At 34.8% G+C, this 22,648-nt stretch overlaps 1 protein-coding gene across 6 annotated transcripts in view; it reads right to left on the bottom strand.

The window, feature by feature from the left end:
- ARMC3 (armadillo repeat containing 3) overlaps positions 1 to 22,648 on the bottom strand; it is a 62,994-nt gene that overhangs the window by 30,064 nt on the left and 10,282 nt on the right. For 2 of the 6 annotated variants that reach the window (XM_032746641.3, XM_030264518.4), the window contains exons 3-11: positions 21,835 to 21,883; positions 14,002 to 14,119; positions 11,875 to 12,000; positions 10,733 to 10,801; positions 10,227 to 10,402; positions 8,690 to 8,884; positions 7,841 to 8,024; positions 2,423 to 2,575; positions 2,191 to 2,296 (exon numbers count right to left, since the gene is read on the bottom strand). In XM_032746641.3, coding sequence (XP_032602532.3) covers positions 2,191 to 2,296; positions 2,423 to 2,575; positions 7,841 to 8,024; positions 8,690 to 8,884; positions 10,227 to 10,402; positions 10,733 to 10,801; positions 11,875 to 12,000; positions 14,002 to 14,119; positions 21,835 to 21,882 — 1,175 coding nt within the window. In that variant the 5' untranslated portion in view covers position 21,883. Of the gene's footprint in view, positions 1 to 2,190; positions 2,297 to 2,422; positions 2,576 to 7,840; positions 8,025 to 8,689; positions 8,885 to 10,226; positions 10,403 to 10,732; positions 10,802 to 11,874; positions 12,001 to 14,001; positions 14,120 to 16,881; positions 17,017 to 21,834; positions 21,884 to 22,648 lie in introns of all 6 variants that reach the window. The other 4 variants (XM_041714384.2, XM_030264523.4, XM_030264520.4 and 1 more) reach the window with 4 other exon arrangements.

The raw sequence follows: 22,648 nt of genomic DNA on the forward strand, positions 1-22,648 counted from the left end.
ATTCCTAACAAGAACAACAAATCTCCAGCAAAAGTAGCAATGTCTTGTATTAATTTTACATCCTCAAATATAGACTGTACCAAATAAAAGAACAAGGTACACATCCTTCAATCAAAATAACAGAAAAATGCTTATGACACAAAATACAGCAGAACACATGCATATGAGTTCAACAAAGGTTGAATATTTGACTGGTCAGTAAAAAGTGAAAGCACTTACAGCAAACAGTCTTCCCCATCACTGGACCCATTTTGTTCTTGCCATATAAGGTTCACCTGCTGCTACTACCTTTCTGATTTTATATTCTTGGAGGGTTTATAACAAAAATCTAATACATAACTGATAAAAGGGAACTAGTCTCATCAGTTTCATTTGAGATCAGAATATTGTTAACATAATCACACAGCGAAGCCACATTATTATAAAAGTGCATCAGCATCTTCATTATTTATACACTTATTTTCAGTGGTCTACAGGACATACAAATGAAACATTCTAGTATGAAATATGATTATGGTAACTCAATATGGAATGAATTTTCTCCAAACTATTTTTTTTTCCTATTATGTGAATGTAAAATAAATATGTGCCTGATAGTCAGTCAGTGAGCTGGAACTATACCAATTTGTATCAGCTAAGGGTTCAACACTATATATTCATTTATAGATCCTAGTCACACTCAGACCCTTCTGTGGCTTATTAATGGTTTTGATTTAGAAATGAAGCTTTGAAGTAATTATATAGTCACATGGAATTCATCCAATATTTAATGTAAATTATTGCTTCCTGATTTTCACAGAAGACCTCTGATTAGATTATCTGGTGCTTCCATATTGTACTTGAAGCTGGATTGCAAGGAGAGAGAAGTATATGTAAGCCACCTTTACAATTTCCTGACTCTGCCCAGCAAGAAACAAATACGGACTTCATTATAATTGCAGAGGAACAGAGACAGCTATTTCCCTGCCTGAGGTCTCAGAGAATTGTTTCAGCAGTTGAGCTAAACAATGTCCTGATTATCTCCTTAGCAAAAGAAATGGAATGAGTTGGCATAAGCTGCTATACCAACTCAAAACTCTCCAGAGATCCCCTTTTCACAATGTGAAACCTCAAAGGGCTGCACTACGAAAACCAGTCGTAGCGGAGCTGAAAGTTTGACCTCTGGACTCCAGCACTTTACTTGTTTTATGTGTGTGTGACTCCCACTGACACCAACTGAAGAGTCCAGCAGCACATAAGGAGAGCAGAATATCAGACAAAAAAAAATGTACTATGTGAATCTGAGAACAGAGTATTATTCTCTTGTGTCAAATTATTGCTCCATCTGGTTACATTAAGTAAATACGAGTGACTATTAGAGCTGAATCGATAAATTGAAGCAATTTGTTTTGTGAGTTATTTTCCTTTTTCACTTCAAAGAATGCCTGTGACTCTATTACTTCTTTAACTATATTCCAGAAAACTTTGAAGGATTTTTTTTTTGTATGTAAGTTATATGTGATTGCTCATATACATCACACTGCTCTGTTACTTTTCCCTGAAGAGGACTTCTAAAAGAGTTGGGATAAAAGAACACTGCAGCTGACAGTAGAATTTAGTTGATATAATTGTTTTAGAACATACAGTGAACTAACTATTGTTACCTTTGTTAGTAATTTCAGATTCTGAAGGTACACTTCTTTTCTTTCAGAGAATGCACTATAAGCCTTCTTTATTACTTGGGAAATAATTTTTAAAAAGGAAGAGCAAGACAATTCCAACCTTCAGGAGATCAATCTCCCTCAAAGAATGGATTTAGATCAGCCAAAAAGGTTGTATGAACCATCAAGTTTTAAAATGTATCAATGATTTTGGATTCAAAAAAAGAGCTCTACATCAAATGCTTTAGATTATAAGGCATATTTTGCTCATATGTTCTCTTCAAAACATGATTTACAGCTCTGCTTCCATTACATCTGCATCATACCTTTTCTTGATGATGTTAACGTTAGTAGAGACAGCACAACTCTTGTAACACTGATGGGAACCTAGCTATTCCAGGTGAATCATAAGCACCAAAAAGTGCCTTATAGTTAAATTCAAACAGACCTGACTTGTAGGATAAGAACAAGATGAGACATTCTTTAAAAATCAAAATATTATCACTTCAGATTAGTGTTTAAAATAATAATTTAATTATTGAAGACTCACCTTGCATTTCTAGGACTGGCTGTTGTCAAATTAGTTAATGCTGTCACTACAGCTTCTTTTACCTCTTCATTATCACTGCTTAGCAACTGTACTAGCTGAGGAATCCCTTTGAAAGAAATAATTACATATATGAACATTTAAATAAACCATGGAAGTCTGCAAAATTGTAATATTCTCCTTATAAAGAGAAAAAACCACAAATTCACATTTCATCCTTTCCCACCTTACTTACCCTGGAGTCCAAGGACACATTTACTGTCTGTATTCTCACACATGGCAGAAATGGCTTGGGAAGCAGCAACTTTAACTTCATCACTGTTAATTTCCAAAAGGCTTAGGAGAAATTTCTCAACCTCTTCCCAATGTAAGATTTTTCGTATTTCAGCTTTAAATGAGAAATAACAATAGCATTAATCTGCATTTGTTTTCCAAATCTGTGAAAGGACAATATTTGATTTCATTTAGTAGTTGGAAATATTTTGGTAACAGAGGCACCAGCCACTAAGGAATATGCACAAAGGACCTGAGTCAAATCCCATCATAAAATATCCTGACGTAGAAGGGACGCTCATGGATCATCCAAAATCCAGCTCCTGGATTAGGCTTCACTGAACTCTGAACCAAGCCCAAATAATGACTATTAAACACAGTATAAACATACATAACCCAACAGAATGTAAAGTTTGTTCTCTGCAAGACTTTAAAACCACAGAATGCATACAGTCTTGATGAAAACAGCTTTTCCAATGGAACAGATCATACTTATTCAGGATTGTGCTGAATTTCAGTTTATGCTAACAAAGTCCAAATGCATAAAACTGAAGAACATACCAGTAAACGTACAATTGGACTTTGTGAAATACCACTCCATGCATCAGAATAGGCAAAAAAAGGCAAGGAGCATTAGAAAAAAAAAATTTCCACCTACTGTACAGAGAATTTGAATTTTGTGGTTTAGCACAGTGTTCACTGCTGACCTACACTGCACTGACCGACAGCAGCTGCGGAAGGAGAGATGCTCCTTCCTCTGCACAAGTAACAACACACAGCACCCACAAAGTATCTACAGACACCTGTATGTAAATACCAATAAACTGATAAACTCCCTCATTTCAAAACTGATGAGCTCAGAAATGCAGGTGTTTCTTAGAAAGATCCCTGAAAGAAACTTTCTCATGCAGAAAGGAGCAGGAGAGCATGGAAACTCTACAGTGAGGGTCAATAAACATTTAACCATATGCATAATTTAAACCAGACTAATTGCATGCTGGAAGTTATATGTACATAGAAGAATTTGGAATGTATTAAAGAATTTCAGGAACTGAGAAGTCAGTGGGACTTCAAAATATATAGAAATTTTACAACTGCATGCTACCATTCTGAGGGATCACTCCCTTGTTTGGATTGCTGTCCCTCAAAAAAAAAAATATTGTAAGTATTCTTTTAGAAAAAAAAAAATCTAATACAATTAGAATAGTTACAATCAGAATCATTCTAATACAATTAGAATAATTACAATTAGAATGTTTACTTATTTAGAACCTAAAAGTATTCTTTTAGATAAATCTGATTCTGTAGTGAATAAAAGTAAACAAATACAAATCCGCAAAGTCAATGATAAGCAAGTTTGACTGAAAATGTAATTTCAGCAGAAATGACTCAAAGCATGGAGATGAGACAGGTGCAGTCAATTTCTCCTCTTCAGCTCAGTTTTAAACTTTTTTAGAATCAGATATGCAAATGAAATCTCAAAACCAAGATGCAACAAATGAAACACAGAGGATTTTAAGTGTCTGCAGAACTTCGGCCACAACCTTGATGCATATCAGCCAGCGCTCAAGAGAAGGCCTCAAGTGGGATGAGAGACTGTTTTGACAAGTATGTCACTGGCCTATTACTTGCCAAGGTAGACCATAATCCCTAATAATGATCTCTAGAGGTTCCTCATGACTCAGTAATTTGTTACTTGTACAGCAAGTTACTTGTTTGTTTACAGATTTTCTTAAAAATAATTATTGCTTTTAAAAGCAGCTATGATGATGGGTAAGCATTTATTTTAAAGATAATTTATTCCTATACTAAATAATAATATGAATAAATAATTTGAATGAGTGAAAATAGTAATTTAAAATAGTTTAAACAGAAAAGTAATTTTATAATAATGTAGAAAATATCTTGAAATTGAACTTATGATAAAGAGTATGTATATATATATGTATGTATGTATATTTATGTAGCTAGATCAATGAAAATCATTAATATTTCAATATCCAGGTGCCAGGTCTATTTAAGGGATCAACATTTTCTGCTGATCCTCTCTCTTTGTGTATGAGTTGTTTGCTTTATGTCTTTTACTACAGACTAGAAAGAATGCACAACTGAAAAGAATGGTTTATACTGAAGTACTTTGTATGTCAGTGTCAACACCAATTTTTGAACCCTAATTAATTTGAATACATTGATTTAACATGAAGGAAAATCAAGCACACACAACTAAAAGAGTCTGGAGTATCAACCATTCTGTCCAGATTTTAATGCATTGACTCCATGGTGAGACAATCTTTATTTTTCAATATATTTTCCTATTTTTCCCCTCTTACCCCAAAATCATGATCTGAGTTCTACTGATTACTTTTCAGGTCACTGTCTTCACCTTATGAAATTATTTATACCAATTTCAAATTTAAAAAGTTAATGTTAAATAGTATCATAACCTCCCACTGATCTTGGGCTGAGATAACACAGATAAACAAAGATCTGTATTATGAAATGCATTTGTTAATCAGGCTACAGAGCATGTTTCGTGTGCTTCCCTTTGAGCATGAGATGCATTGAGATACACAGAAAAAATGTGGAGAGCTTCGAACCAGAAGTTTGGCAGAGTAAGCGTGATCATCACTTTCTCCATATACACTCCACAGTATCTTGTTGTTTCTGGTGTGTCTGGCATTGTCGGGAGAAAATCAGGCTCTCCTTAATCAACAGTCCAGATAATCCACCCACAGACATTCAATAATTTATAGCATTACATTACAATTTAGTGTTCTGAAATGACTGCAAGGCAGGAAACACAGTACGATTCACCACTGTAATTCTGAGCATACAAAACAAAATAATCAATAAATGAATATAAGAAATTCAAAATTATGTTACAGAATGAAGAATTCAGGACAAAGGCATAATAATTATGCATAGAAATATGATGCCTTTTAATGTACTTAAACCGAGCAGCATCCTAAAGATGCTATTTAAAGTTGAATATCATGTAATTTATAGCTTGTAATTTATTTGATACTGAGAATAACTCTTAAGGGATAAATATATCTTATAATAACAACACCAAGCTAAAAGAGTCCCTTTCCAAAAGGTTGAAAGGGGCATAAAACTGCTTGCTATGATCACATCTATCAGGGAAAAAAAAAACAATCTAAAACCAAATTCCATCTGTCAACAACAATAATTTCAAAACCAGATACTGCTGTATACTCAGCTGCCAGGATTAAAAAACAGCTAGATACATGTTCTGTCATGGCAGAAGTACATTTTTCATTCCAATGAAAAGCAGTATTTTTTTTACCCAAGTATACAGGAAATGTTGGTAAATTGCAACCATTATTATCAAACCTGAAGAATGTGGGTATAGCTATTGCAAATTTAATGAAAAAGTCACTACAGAACTAAGAGCTGTGTTGGATTATACTGGATTCACATCAAGGCAAGTACTAGTACAGTACACTTTAGGCTGTTTAGTATGCTTACAACCAGAATCCAGTAAAAAACAAAACCTGAAAATATTTCCATTTTCTTTTTGCACTTGGGCTGTTTCTTATACTGGCCTTTTGTTTGCACTGCAAGGCTGACTTTAGACCAGTATCTTTAGGTAGCTGAAAAATTTTCAGTGCTTTTGGGGACTACATTGAGCAGCAAGTTTACTGGACTGTGTTTTCCACTGCACCAGGACAAGAAGTTTCTTATTGTCAACTGGGTGCCACCAAAATTCTACAGCTTGAAAGCAAATATTTTAAATATCCTTTTGATGTATTTTCGCAGCTTGCTCCATCCATACTAACTGTCATAGGCTGAAGAAGAGAGCAAACCTTTATAATGAAACCTCATTGACTCCATTTGTAAAGAAGCATGACAAGAAGATGCATCTTCACTGACGGTAACATCCCATGATATAAGATCATAGGCAGTACTGTAATATATTATGTGTGGTTCTTGCAGCCATGCTTTAAAAATGTGCTCAGACATGCTTCTACTAACAGCTGCTAAAATATTAGGCCACAAAAACTGAAAAAAAAGTGTGAAAGAGGAAAAGAAGGCTATGCTTATTTGAAAATAAATATGATAAAGGAGGAAGATGCAGTAGAAAGCAGTGGGAGCAAATATAAATCTGCTTAGCATACAACTTACAAGCCTGTCACAGGACTATAAAAATGATACTGACAGTCCTAAGTAGCGTAATAAAATAACAACACAGGAAAATACACAAAGAAAATACTGACATAAGAAGGTCCCTTCCTGTCTTTGATACCTGAACATTAATGAAAACAATTTTCAGTGACTTGCCAAGCTTCCAACAAATAATGACAAAAGCAAAGAAAAACCTTGGACACTCTTTCTGTGTATCATTTTCAATCCAAATGATTACAAATATTCAGGATATCAAACTAAGCAAGGTGAGAAAAGAATCAGAAAAATAGCATGGGGGGAGATAAAAGGAGGTCTGAAATATGGCAGAAAGGAGAGATTATTTTATCCATGTATTAAATTAAATGACCTATTTTTAAAATACATATTAATCCACAATTCAACCACAAGGTGCCAGAATTATGAATTAAATATTTAAATTCTACTGTCATAAAAATCCCTTCACAGAAGTAAAATCTATAGTCAGAAGTATGTTATTAGCTACATTGCATTTTATTATACAACACTACTTGGCACATGTTGCAACTCAGTAGCCAATGTATGGCAGGAATTTCAAATGTAGTTTGATTAAAAGAGCATCCTTATGGGCATAAATGATGAGCATGTCCTGCCTAATTCAGAATTCCTCAGTGAATTAAAGAAAAGTATATAAAAAGAACTATAGGATGAATAATTATTAAAAGATTACAATGAAACTATTTAACTCCCCTGGGAATATTAATCTGCAAGCCATTTGAAAGGTTTCCTTTCATGCCTCTGTTAAAGGAATTTGTATTTGAAATTGCCTGACATTTAGAAGAGCAGTTGAATGCAAAAGGAAGTCAGCTTGCAATGAAGTCTTAACAGATAGAGGCAGAAACAGTGCCAGCAAAGGTGGCTTAAGATGGCAGTCAGCTGGCATCACTAAACAAAAGACAAGGATCATATTTTCAGAGCTCCATTTCCCTTTGAGGACAGCATTTTACAAGAATATATTAAAATAAAATAATAAAGATAAAATGACAATAAATTGAGGCAAAACCATAACATTTTCAAATATATATAATCTAGCATCCAATTAGTGTTCAGATTGGCAAGACTCATCACTGTAATTAATTCTTGCCAGTGCTTTCCTCAACATAAGTACTACCCTCAACCAGAGAAGATGGCCTCATTCTGGATAAAAATTTACTTCATAAACAATTTAATATCCATGGAATATTGAAAAGTCACATACAGTCATAAGCTGCCTTGGTAATTGCTTTTGCTGCATTCTTCTGAATATCAGGAATAGTAGAGACTTCTAAAAATGAAAGTAGTTTTTTAAGGCCCCCTGTCAGCTGAATCTGTTGCAGAGTATGCACATCTTCAAGGCAATTTCCCAACACAGCAAGGGCTTTGATATGTAGATCGCTGAGTTCCTAATAAAATTTTTTTAAAAAACAAACAAACAAACAAACAAAAAATAACAAAAAACAAATAACAAACCAACCTTGAAATCAGGACTAAAATATCTTAGGTTTTTATGTTCATAGGATAATTGTTGCAACTTTCCTTTGGACATTCCATTCATACTGCAAAGGTACATATTTACAAATTCATATCTTCATATAATTTATTTGATCATGACTTAGGATTCAACACAATTTATTAAAAATAGTAAAACCCCCAGAAGTTTTTAATTTACATCAAAGCGGGCTAGACAGGTACTCAGAATGAGCCTGTGATCTTAATACTTAAAAAACTTCACTAATATCGCTATGCATTATATTTCCCATTGTGACACCTGAACTCCAGAAGCACTGCGTCTCATAATAACATAAACAATGATAGGAAATTGTGTCTAAAGTCATTATATAAAGTAAACACAATTCAAAAATTGAATAATAAACACTTTGGGAAATGTCTTTGCTTCTTTTCTTAGTAAGCTAGATATCCTAGCTTATCCTATTTCTACCAAAGATCCCTCCAAGTAAGTAACTCTTTGTTCTGATATCTCTCTTCCATAAAATACGTATTATTTCTCATTAGTCATACAAACATCAGCACCAAGAACAAAAAAACTTTTCAGGCAAGTAAACCGTACATTGTTTTCCAGTATATTCAGAAGGCAATCCAATCCCTTATTTTCTCCCAGTAATATCCTGGTTTCTCTGTCTTTGCTAATTACTTCTAAGGTTTGTAGGGCCAATGACTGAATGACCGGATATTCAGATTCCAGTAGTCCCAGCAAGGGTGGAATTATATTCAGTTCACGAACGGCAGCACGGTTTTGAAAATCCTGCAGTAAAATATTCCAACAAGGAATGTTAGTAATAGGAATATAACACATCAATTTCTCACTTTGCAAAAAGAACACAAAAAATCTGATTTCAGACATTAAAAAATGAGTCAATACTGCAGATCTTCCAGTTCTGCAGACTTCTTTCTTTTAAGCTAAGAATCAAACTGAATATAATCAAGCCCCAAGAACCTGAAATTCTAGGGGTTTGTTTGATTGAAATACACACCACAAAATCTAGTCCTGTATAAAAAAGTCTATTCACTCTTGATTTTACCATGTTTGCCTCAAGACAAATGATTCTTTTAGAAAGTTTTAAAATTTAGTTTCTCCATTTTTTACCTCAGTGGGAGGAAAACAGTTTTTTGCACTCTGCTGCGGTTGCCTGGTTATATCTTCTTTTGTTTTAGTAATTATAGAATGACAATATAAAATTTCAACTTTCAGCTTTCAATGTGCAGCTTAATAAAAAGACAGTAGTTGATTATATTAAAAGAGAAAATAAATAAATAAATTACAATTTGCTTTTAAATAGCTTATTGCACATGTGCAGTATGCAATTACCCTTATCAATATAAGCAAGCACCAGGTGCAGTTATCGAGATATACCCTGCAACAAAGACAGCGAGATAGTAAAAAAGGAGAAAGAGTAAAATGTGATTCTGAATAGACATGCTCTGATGCCCCAAAAGAGATAGAGTTATAAACTGAATTCATTACTGAATTGATTCGCTTAAGCCATGGGAAAGAACTGCCATACAAATGCACCATTCTTTTGCTAAGCAGCATATGGATGACATTAGTAGAAGTAGCCAATAACAAATCTATTCCTCCTACTATAGAAAGTAGCTGTTGACAGCATTCACCTATCACTAAAAAGATGTTCCAAATTGTGCTATGGACTTGCCGGTCAAAACAAGAAACAATGCAATTGGTAGTTCTTTAATTTACAGGATAATTCCAACCTTTTGAATAGACAGATTACAACTCTCATTACCAAGATTAACATTTTTCAACTAAGCCAGAAAGCAAATTATTATTTAGTTTAAAAAATCTGAACCTTATACTGATTTTACTTTTATTGCAGTACACCAAAGACAACTGCATTAAGTTCAACAGAATTAAAAAGCAGCTATATTCAGAACTAATTAAACATTTAGGGACTCAGGTGCAAGGATTCAATGTTTCAAAAACATTCATGAACACTGTGGAGTAAAGGAAGCAAATATTTTAAAATTACACCAGCAATATTTTAAAATTGCCCACAGGGAATGTCAGGGGTGGGGGTGCAAATGCTTATCTGCCTCTGAAGTTTAAGACAACAAACAAGAGCAAACTTTACCTGCACCAGAAAGTAGATACACTCAAGTGAATTCTTCTGAACATCAGGATCAGGGCTACCTAGCAGTCTGATAAGTGGTTCTAACCCACCTTGTTCAAATATTTTTACTTTAGTAGTATATTCAACAGCCATATATGCTAGACAAAGAGTAGCAAACTCATGGATAACTACATCTTCTGTGAGGAAAAAAAAAACCAACATTTTGATTAAGTTTTATTCAGCACAGAATATTTTCACTAATTCAGTAGTTTAAAGCATTATTTGAAGTCAATAAATAATAGCTGTTAACCATACCCAATGTGTCCACAAACATCTTGTTCCATCTGTACAACACAAAACACTATTCAGTGAGCTACAGAGCTACTCCTATAAAAGCATTTACCTATTTAACATGTACTAGGAAAAATCATATTACAGGGTAGATTTTATTAAAATTTCTGTTAAAATGGCAATCATAAATTATTTCTGACCGTACTTTTGCACAAGGAATGAATACTACAAGGTACCTTCTGGAGCCAGCTGTGATATAAGTGAATTTGTGACATCCAGCTCCCTCAGTAACTTTCTGACATCATCTAAAATGAAGTAAATACAAATATGAAGTCTTTTATTTGGTAGTGTTGGCTGAGTAAAGAAACAGAATCTGCTCCAACCAAAATTTACTTATGGTTATCCCCTGAGTGACAAAAAGACCTGACTGGGAAAGACATACAACTAAAGTTAGACCAAGATCATAATGGGCCCAGAAAAAAAAAAAAAACAGAGACTTTCAAGTTGCAGATGACATTCTCTGACATTTGATACACATGAAGTTCCTCTATATTTCATTGCATCTTTATTCAAAATACTTGCATCTAGCAAGTTCTGATTAAATATTGCACAATTTTAGTTGCTAAAGAAGTCATACCCCAATAGTTAAAATTATTTGTGGTTAAAATTATCAAATTAAAAGCAATCCTTCTGTTATTTAGTTTTCAAGCCATCACTTTGCAATTTTATGCTAACACCAGCCCACACAACAAATTGAAAACATGAATTACACAGGTCTTACTAAAATGACAGTAAAGTCTTTCAGATTGCATTTCTAATCTTGTCAATTGCAAAGTAGCAAAACCTCAATCCTTGGATAGAAAAAATCAAATAATATTTTTTGGGACAGACTTCATGTGATCCTACAGGGCTGTGTTGCTATTATCAACATATTCAATATGTTGAAATGTGAGGAAAAAAGGTATGAGTTTAATTTACTTTTAAATAAAAAACCAATTAAGATGTGAATATAAATGGGAGATACTTGTTAATTCAAATCCATGTTTGTGCAGCACCATTGACAATATGCTAATGCCAAATTAAAAGTAATCTAAGTGGGTAAGGTCCAGTGCAGCATGACAAGCAGGTAGCAGCTGATGAAAAGACTTAGAGTGTGGTTGGGATATCCTCACAAAAGACAACTGAGTAAAACATTTACCAAATGAAGACCTGTTTAATTACATTAATCAGATATAGGTCTATATGGCACTATAAAAATAACAACCACTGAAACTCAACCTTACATCACTTTACTCTGGGCCATTAATATAGGATTTTTTCACATGATCCTGTTTTGATGACCACACACTGAAAAAGAGTAAAACCTTGAGACTCTTACTATTAGAAGCCATGATGCCAAATACCATTATGGCATTTCTGCGTACAAGTGGATCTTCGTGTGAGAGGAGCTTATAGAGATGTTCCAATGCTCCAAGACCAAGAAGTGTCACTTTGTTTTCATCACCTGAAAAGGAACTGTGTTAAAAGCCCAAGAAAAAGGCCAGCAACCTTACAGTTCTAATGAATCAAGGTAAAAAACCACTACCAATCTTTTATTGAACAGTTGAATCAAAGAACAGAAGCCTGACAGGTCCTTTGAAGATCATCTGATTTACATCCCTAATAAATATGTGTCAAATAATTTCAAGGATTAACAGTATCTCAGATTAATTCACATTTTTCAAGCAAAGGATGCTTCTGTCTATTGGACACTCTACTCATTTGTTGGAGACTGCAGTGGAAATACAAAGGAAAGCTTTCTACTTAGCAAAGTATAGGTGAACAGCGTCAGGTGAATGCATTTTATTTTCCTCCTTTCTTGCCTCCCAGTTGCATTTTCCTCAACATAACATTTCACTGATGATGTGAATCTTTATTATCCCTCAAGGGAAGCAACTACCAGGATTTGTATAATTAATTCCTACCTGAGATTTCTACCACCTGAGAATGAAGTGCTTTGTTGCTGAATAGGTGCCGGATGTGCAAAGAACAGAGGAGTTTAGTGTGATTACAGCCTTCTGTTCCTGCTCACACAAAATACACACAAACCCCAAGAAACAAAATCCCAATCCTACTCCTATTCTCAGTTCCCATAACAGCTTTATAATTCATCTTCTAATGAACCACGCCTGCCCTTCCTGGCTACAAGCGAGAAATGTGAGAGGAAACTGGAGATCTATGCTCATTCTCAGGCCAAGACAATTAAAATGGAGGAAGTATTATTTATTATGGGACTTTATCTACTAGCAACACTCCAAAAAAAAAAAAAAATTAACTGTAATTCATTAACTGAAAACAACTCCTTCTCTTGTGCCACACCACAAAGTTACAGTCTAGTCTTCTGGAAGATTATGGGAATATCTACATTAATAATTTAAAGGATTCTTTTAGTATAAACATAAAAGACATAACACATCTATCCTCCTGCAGTGTGACATATTTTACTGTGGATAGGATGGAAGGAGCCAGCAAGAGTTTATGGTTCGTAGCTGTTCCCCCAACAGTCCACATTGTCTCTTCACATATTCAGAATTTGATCTCATGCTATCAACCAAGCTTGCCATATTAAGCAGAACCTAAATATCTTTCAGAACCCAGTGACCCCTAGCCAGCTGTCAAAGACTCCAGCTCTTCTCTCACAATTTCATCAGTGTTGTTAACTTACATCAGTATAATAATCAGCATATAAATGCATAATTTTAAAAGAAGACATAACTTAAATGGGAATTAAAATCAAACTAGATTAATCAGAGAAAGAATACTACCAGTGTATGCCAATGTGAGTGGCTAACATTGAATAACATGGAATAAGTAGGAGATAACCTAGGAAATTACATGCTACATAAATTTGAGCCTTTGTTATACAGTTGCTTGTCTCCTGAGCACCTTGAATATGTAGATTTTACAGGGACCTTTGGAAGATTTGGAATCTTGGAGACTTGTTAGATTTCCAAATCATACAGAAATACGCTTGATTAAGGAGGCTGAGCAGCCTCCAAAGAATCACGTGCACAGAAATACTGACACAACAACTTTGTGTAAAAATAACAGAAAAAGTCTAAGAAATTATTTTTACTGAAAACTGAAGATTAAAATTACTACACTGGTACAGACGTTTCAAACTCCAACATAAAGAATTAAAAGAACATAAGAGAATTCATTCTCAACTGCAGTTCTGTTGCTTATAAAAACCCTTATCTGTCTTATATTTAAAACGAGCTCTATTAAACAGCAAATATAAAATTCTCCAACAAAACGACAAAAGTTTCCTTCATGCAAACTACAAGATTTCTTTATTACTGCAACTACAGGTTGGATAGACATTTCAACACCCCCCCCTCCCCCCCCAACTTCAACAGATGCCTTTGAGGAGAAAGTAAGATTTCAATGCCAGGAAATGAAACAATTGTGAACTACTATCAAAATCTAAGCAGTGCAAAACAAAGCTCATTGCAAAAATACCAACCTTTTGATGCAAATTTATATAGAGCATCACATGCTTTGGCCAAAACTTCATTTTCAGGAGAACTAAGCATTAGTACAACTGTTGCTGGTGTTTTGCTTTCAATCAATAAAGGATCAAACTAAAAACAAAACAAAAAGAAGGGAAATAAAAGTTTGATTTATACGGAGTCTTCCGGTGTGCTGCAGTAGACTCCCACATTTCATTAAAAATAAAATAAAATCTTGCTTGATATCTACATGGAATTAGAAATGCTAATGAGTTGCTGTTTCCTTTGAAAAGTCCAATTTTTAAAATAATTATTAGAGTCATTGTTGAAAAATTAGAAAGAATAATTGACTTCCAAATAAATATAACCATGATTTCATCACATATGAAGATATTGGGAAAACCTTCGTGCTTCCCTGCAAATCTAGAAGGTTTTGAAGGTAACAAGCTATGTAGTCATTACACATGTAAGAGCATTCTGAGACTTCAGAACCAGACATGAGAAATTTTTTTTGAGCAGCTGTACACAGAGCCTGTGGACTCAGCAGGTGTACAAGAAAGAGGATTTGGTTACTCTATGGCAGTATCACTTTGCAGCTGTTTAAAAAATAAACGAACACTTTCTGTGCCTTTGTCAGCTCAGTTCACCAGCTCACCATGATCCTCTACTAGATGAAGTACTTCCAAGATATAATTCCTGCTCACCCAGCTAGAAATGATACAAAGGTTTCATTTCCATTTCTGAGCTCTCTCATGCAGAAAGAAATCTCCCAACAAATGGGACAGTTTTCACCCTCTTAACAGACTCCTTAGGACTAACATCACTTGAGCAAGGGAATCCTCTAAAAAAGCCTTTTGTTTCCTAAGGAGACTCAAGGAATCCTGAAAATTCTACTTATTAAAAAGTTTTAAGCTTCCTTATATTTAAAGTAATTGCTTAATATGAAAAAACTGCCTTCTATCCTCACTCACACTTCAGGCCTATGCAGTATCTGTGTTACATAAAGAAACTAGTAGATACTGGAGTCATGCAGTTTCTCAAAAACAATGCATTTATCTTGGAAATACAGCAGATTATAAGATAGCAATACAAATTAATTTACAATATTATTACAATAAATTTACATATATATTTACAAATGTCAATAATTTGTTTTACTTCATTAAACAAACTTCTAATAGGTACATCAGAGGCATATGTTGAACAATCAAGGTATGCAGGTACATATAAATCAGTTTTCAGCAAGGAAATTTTGGGGAGCAAATCTTTAAAAAATTATGAGTGTGCTAGAAGAAAAATGAACACAAAGAAAGGTTTTTCTTCTCCCTTCTCTGACTTGCTTACTGTAACATAAGTGATTTTGCCTAATAATGACTCCACACTGGGAGTTAAATCAAATAATAGCATAGACGTGCAAGGATGGGCCTAAAATGATGGAATTATTTATCAAAATTTTCTTTTTTGATTGTAACTAGGCAAAACAATCCAGCCTATCACTGCTCATTTTACCTATGGGAGAACTTAGAGGTGATAGGAAGTCCCTTTAGCTTCTTCATACTTCTCTACTTCTTCACATTTGGGTCTTTGCATAGACCCATACCCATATGATCCTCCGGTAAGTGCCATTATTTAAACACAGACATAGCTCCTGAGTTTGGTCAAATACTTGGTGATGGGATAAAAATACAAGTTTTAGAAAAGGCTGGTAGTTCAGAGAAAAATAAACACCAATACTGATCTCAGATGAAGTTCAATAAGAAATGAAAGACTAAATAAGAGTTTTAAATCTCAGTTATTTACACATTGATGTAATACCAGTCAGAATTGTATTGCTTTGTTTTCAGCATTTCTCATGTTTACAAGTAATTGTATAAACCCCAACTCAATGAAAATTCCTAGGATTTAATGACAGGTTGGCACACGAACACAGTGAAATTAGTCTAATCTCTATCCATTTGATTAGACATTAGATTTGCTATTACTGTATGCAATATTCAATAGGCACTTTGCTATTAAAAGCATTTCTGTGCTAAAACACAGTAAAAAATAGTCACTGAAACCAACGTCAATGTGTCTTTAAGAATCAGAAACCTGAGTGACTGAGGAAGAATTTCTTTACTGTGTGGTGACTGTGCACTGGAACAGGCTGCCCAGAGAGGCTGTGGAGTCTCCCTGACTGGAAATACCCAAGAACCATCCAGATGCAATCCTGTACAATGTGCCCAGGGATGACCCTGCTTGAGCAGGGAGGCTGGACCAGATGACCACTGTGGTCCCTTCCAACCTGACCCACTCTGTGATTCTGTGATTTGTTGGGAGGTAACATTGTTCATCAAAACTATCATAGAACCGGTTATGACTTCTCCTTATCATTATGGCAGCATAGCTAGTGTTTCACCTTTTTTGGTTTTTTATTTTTTTTATCCAAGACTTGCATCTAAATCTTCATACATCATTGCAGACTCTTCCTGTAATGGCACATACAGGACATTACGTGCTAGAATAATGTTCTTGAAGTTAAAAATAACCTTGAATAAACACAGAAATTTAACTAACTTATAAGCAACAACATTCCCATCATTCAGCTTGTATTAAGAAAACAGCAAGTTAAATGAAAAAGAAAGCTATAACATGTCTTTGATCCTGCCTTTTGTGTACATTTCACCTCAAAGTCATTAGCAACTGAAGAGTATTTGCGGTTTGGTTTTGGTTTGAGGTTTTTTGAGGTTTTTTGTTTGTTTGGGGTTTTTTTATTTCTTTTAGATTTTTTTTGGGGGGGGCGTGTTTTGGTTTTGGTGCTTTGGGGTTTTGGATTTTTTTCTGCTTTCATCAACTTAATTTAGTTTAAATTTAATATAATACAAAATATGTTTCCAGTCAGACCAAAGACTCACCTAGACCCACATCCTGTCTTTGACAAGGGCCAGGTAAGAGGTGTGAGCAAACAGACTATTAAATTTTACTTATGTTCCCACATGGATACCAGCTCGGCAACGTAGAGAACTGGAGAGCCTAGGGATTTTATCTCTCTGTTCAAAAAGTCCAAGAAAAATTTGTTACATATTTTTTTAAGCCATCTGTATTTTAACATCCTTAATATTCTGAGGCACAAGTATCACAGTTAGAGTAATAAAATAACTATGCCTCTTCTTTGATTTAAAAATACCACCTGATAATTTTATTTATCCTCCACAGTTCATTCCCTATAAGAAAAGGTGAAATAAATTACACTCATTTACCTTCCCTGTATAGTCATAACTGTGTATGTGTCTATGATATTCCTCTTCACAGTAATTCCTTCTGGAAATGAAGAAACCTATTCTCTTAGACCTTTCCTAAAACAGAGGCCACCCTGTCTGTCTTTCTGAGATCATTCTTTTGTCTCTCTATAGTTCAGCTCTGCCTTTTTGAGACAGAAACACCAGAACTGTTAATGGCATTCATGTGCATGTACAGGGCATTCACTAGTAACACAATGTTTTGTCTTCTATTTCTGGAATTTGAAATTTTGTACTTATTCACTTTCTCCTACTTAGGAACTGGACGGCCCTTTCATGAAAATATCCACATTCATTCTGATATACTGGATGATACAGCTGGAAAATAAAAACCCCATGACTGACAACTTCTCCCCATTACAAAATCTGAACAATAATTTGTTTTTTCACCTTTGCTTCCTATTTTATAATCAGACATTATTGCTAGGAGAGTAATTTCTTTTTACCTGTTCATGTTTATGAGAGGGAAAAGCCTGGTCTGAAAACTTTCGGAAAAGCTAAGCAACTGTATCATTCACAACACCATTATCCATTTGCTCACTGACCCCTCCAAAGAACTCAAGTAGATTTCATAGCTCATAGTAGATTTCCTCTACACAGGCACTATTGATTCTTCCCCATTACTATGATTTGTATCTATGGGTTTCTTTTTGTTTTTTTCAAGAACTATTTCTACCAATTGACACAGCACAGAAGAAAAAATTCATGTAATTATTGCTGTATTTCCTCTAAAAAATGAATTTTTCTACTATCCCATCTTCTAGTAACACATTTTCAGACGTTAGCTATTTTTCATTTAGCACAAGACCTAGGCAAACACTTTTTATTTCTACTTACACTTTTTATTTCTACTTGAGCAATTTTATCACATTTATTTTAGTGATTACCACATTGTTTAGTCTTTTGACACAACATTAAGTGATTTTGCTTTTCTTTCATGACTGCAATCACCTAACAGTGTCCCCCCAAAGAAGCTTCTTGCATCTAGTCAATTTGAAAAAGCTTTACTGCTAGTTTTTGTATCTTTGCTAGTTCTCTCCCAAAATATTTTGATGCAGGGTCACAGTGCTTTTACTTCTAATTTGGGAGTGGAAGCATTTTTTTGTTTTCCTATTTGGATGAAAATCCCACTTTTTGAAGGATGTATTTATCTGCTAATTATTCTATTGTTTAATCATGCTCCATCATTGTTAAGGTAAAAGAGGGGTTTTTTTTTTCTTATGCTTAAATGGAAACCTCCTGCATTTCCATTTGTGCCTACTCCCTCTCATCTTTTCACAGGGCACCGCTGAGAAGAGCCTGGCCTGATTTCTTAACTTCTTCCCCTCAGAATTTTTACACTGACAAGACCCCTCCAAGCCTTCTCTCAAGACCTAGCAGTCCCAGCTGTCAGTCTTTCCTCTGACAAACGCTCCAAGACTTTGTTCCAGTAAGGCCTTGTCTCCCTCGTACCAGAGAACACAGAACAGGATACAGCACTCCAGGTGCGGTCTCACTCACCAATGCTCAGTGAAAGACAAGAGTCCCCTCTCTCAAGTTCCTGGCAACACTCTGCCTAATGCCCAGGATTTTGTTAGGTCTCTTTGTCCCAGGTTCCCATTTCTGGTGCATGTCCACCAGAATCACCAGGTTCTTTCCTGTAAAGCTGCTTTCCAGCTGCTCTTTACCCAGTCTGTACCGGATATTCTTCCCCCAGGTGCAGGAATTAGCCATTTCCCTTTATTGAACCTAATTAAATTCCCAATTTCCTATTTCTCTAGGAAATTGTTGAGGTCCCCCTGAATGGCTGCACAACCATCTGGCCTGTCAATCACTCCTCTTACTTTTGCATCTTCTGCAAACTTGCTGGGGGTGCTCATCATTCAGGTCACTAAGGAAGAAGCTGAACAGTACGTGCTCCAGGATCAACCCTGGAGCACAACACGAGTGCCTGAGCTCTAACAGGATCTCATGCTGCTGATCACAACCCTCTGAGCCTGTCAGTTCAGCTACCTTTTGGTTCATTTACACTGTTTATCTCATCTGTACTTCATCAGTTTCTCTACGAGGATGTTACAAGAGGCAATACTGAAAGCTTCACTAAAGTCAAGTCAAATTAATATTTAGACATTAATCAAAAGGGTGTTTATGTGGAGACAATTTCAGGAGCTGACTGTGCCAATTGATACATTCCACTTTTTTTTTAATACCAGTCTTGTGAATGAAGCCATTTTAAAAAATACTCAGGTTATCTATAGCTTTCTTTAAGGGATAACACTTCAGTATTTTCTCTAGGGATAATCTTAGGCTCTCCTTTCAATGTCCATGACCAAGTTGATGAACAAATAATAGTATTGTCTAGACCAAACTTAATGTAGATATAATGTGAAAAGTTCCTATCAATCTTTGTCAAAGTTAGCATATTTTATCTGTTTGAATTACTGTCTTAGGTCATTCATATAGAGATAGAGGCTCAAAGCAATGTTTTTCTTCTTGGAGACCAATTCTCAGAACAGAGAATACTAAAAGACAAATTATGAAAGGCAGTGAAAACAGAGTCCTCAAGAATATTTTCTGAAACATATAAACAATGGGTAGGCTAAGAGATGTGTTTCCCACCTGTTCCTAGAAATCTATAAAAAATTAGTGATCATCTGCAGTACCATATATTCTCAGAGCATTCCACATGCACAAAGGCCTCCTTTTATAAGCCCATCTACATTATCTCAAGGCTTCTTTTCTTGGACTTGACATTTTCATAAACAGATTATCAATCACAAGATAATAGCTAATACATCTTTTATTTTGTCTGCATCTCATTTCCTGCCATCTGAAACACCCAGGTGAATTTTAAAGTTTTCAGATTTGATTTTACACCATCATTATGGTGTAAATCAAAATTCTTATTATGGTAAGATTTTCTTAATTAATAGTTACAATGATCTATTTTCATGTTTAATACTGTCTTGATACGCAACATTTCTCCAGCTATGACTGTTAGAATAGACGTGCTAGCCTGAAGTACAATAAGAGTAAAAGCTAAGCCAAAGCTGTAGATGCCATCTGGAATTCACTCTTTCCAATTCGTTCCTTTTGATAGTTTTACTGACTTTTTCTGCATATTTACAGGTTATTGTAGTACACAACATGCTGTACCACAGTTTTCTCTAGAAAATCTAGTCGTATATTTTGGATATAGAAATGGTGGTGCTGCATCTACTGATTTGCTAGCTATTTACTGAAGAAGCCAACTTTGATCACTTCAGCTCATCTGTATGACTTAAATGTGTTGCATGCCTTTCAAACCTTTTCTTAGGCTGCAAAGATACTTAGTCTTAATTCTTCAGGCCTGTTTTAACTAGACTTATCCACATACACCTTCTTTGTGACTCCTGGTTTTCTAGGTTATTTTATACAGACAGAAGTTATGTTGAAGTTTTATGTAATTTCCTGTCATAAGGATTTATTATTGATTGAAGGTTATGAATTACATTTGTAATATTCATCTCTCCACAGAACAGCTGGGTAAACCTGATGTCAACTGCTATGTCTCAGTGACATCATGGCTATTGGATACTACTGTCTTAGTTGAAACTATTTATGCTTATTTAATATTGAAACTGAAATGTAGTTTTTGCTAACTTTACTTTGACCTTTGAAAAAGCTCTTGCAGTACTACAACTTTTTACTCATAAATCCATTGGGTTTTTTAAAACAGTGTACAGAACTTGCCATTTAATGGGACGCATTGAGGGAATGGGACTCCCTCTGCGGGACTCGTTGAGGGCCCCATTTTCATTAATTTGGTTGTTATTTGACACAGAATTTATATTGTATTCTTTTCAATATTACTGTATTTCCTCTACTTCTTTCTGAAGAAAACAATTAAACTTTAAAAAATAGCTGTTTTGAATAATTATCTTTTTGGGGGCCTATTTGTACCTTGTGAATTTATAGGAATTCTTGAAAAGTGTGCTAGTGTCAAACCCTTAACCTCCATATTTTGGGAAAAAAAAGTCTCCCTATCACCATTATTCTATATTTGGCTACAACTCTTGTACTTTTCACAGTACTTCCAATGACAACAGAAAAACCTAAACTGCCCCTTAAGACTGTATATATTTGCAAAAGAGACAGAGTATGTAGTATTATTCAAAATGTTTGTCAAATTTTGTATTCAGTAAAAAACCACAGATCCATCTAGGCTTTTAACTCTTTCATCCTTAAAGAAAGAGAATGTATTCACAGTTGAAAAGATAGGCAGATTTCAGGTTGCTCTTCTCCATTCTCTTTTGATTTTTATGAAGAGAAAGCTAACACTGTTCTTCTAATAAAAAGAAGCCTGGATTGTTTCATACATAACTGTTTGCAATGCCTGCCAAAGACAACAATCTCTACAAAGAACTACACATGCCCAGTCACTCTGGTTTGTATGCTGTCCAAGAAAAGCAGAAACAGAGACATCTTTAAAAGCCATTTTTAGAATAAAGTGGGTAAACTAGGAGAATAAGGAACTATGTAAGGACGGTAGAGCTGGGCCTGTAATTGTGTAATGTTTATTTTATAGCACATAGCAGTTTATAAACTTACCACATCCTTGGGTGGAGACTCTGATTCCTTCTTTACTTTCTTACCCATTCTAAAAACAAACAAACAAACAAACAAAAATAAAACCAGGCAAACAAACTCCCTTCTGTGTTTTAGGAACCAGTTTACGAGTGATTCAGGGAACCTTGTAAGACAGACTTTCTTATTCATTTGACCCACCAAATCAGCCTGAAAAATTCTTTGACATAGTAATTTCTGTAGAGAAACTAGTCCCTGTTTCTAACATTTGTACACATTTGGTAAAATACATCTGTCAACAACATACATAGATAAAAAGGCCTCAGTCAGCACAGGCTCAGGGTGTAATGTGGTACAAATACAAAGACCATCCCTTTCTGTAAATTATCTGCATCTGTAAATCATATATGGACTTGAAAGTCCTTTTAGGGTATTTCCCTTGGTTTGTCTATACATTCTATGTTGGTAAATGTTCCATACAACTGCAGAATGTACAAATAAGTTCTACCTTGGAAACATGGTTCAAATACAATTTGAATTCTCTGTTCATATTTCACAGGAGACAAAAAATCAGGTCTGAAGTTATTAAGAAGCAGTTCTGCACAGTATAAATTTCATTGATTTTAAAAAGTTACACTTATTTACACAAAGTCCAGTTTGTCTTATTTTTTGTTTTGTATTAGCACACATGCACATAACCAAGAAGACCTTCTCAGCTGCATCTAATAGCAGCTTCTGAAGCATATGGATGTAATACTTCATGTGGACCTAGTTTCATGCAGCTTGCAAAACCTCAGCAGAGCCTTCCAGTTAAGGTACAGGCAAAAGTAAAGGGCAA

Source organism: Taeniopygia guttata, chromosome 2 (assembly GCF_048771995.1).
Source record: "Taeniopygia guttata chromosome 2, bTaeGut7.mat, whole genome shotgun sequence".
Taxonomy (NCBI): domain Eukaryota; kingdom Metazoa; phylum Chordata; class Aves; order Passeriformes; family Estrildidae; genus Taeniopygia; species Taeniopygia guttata.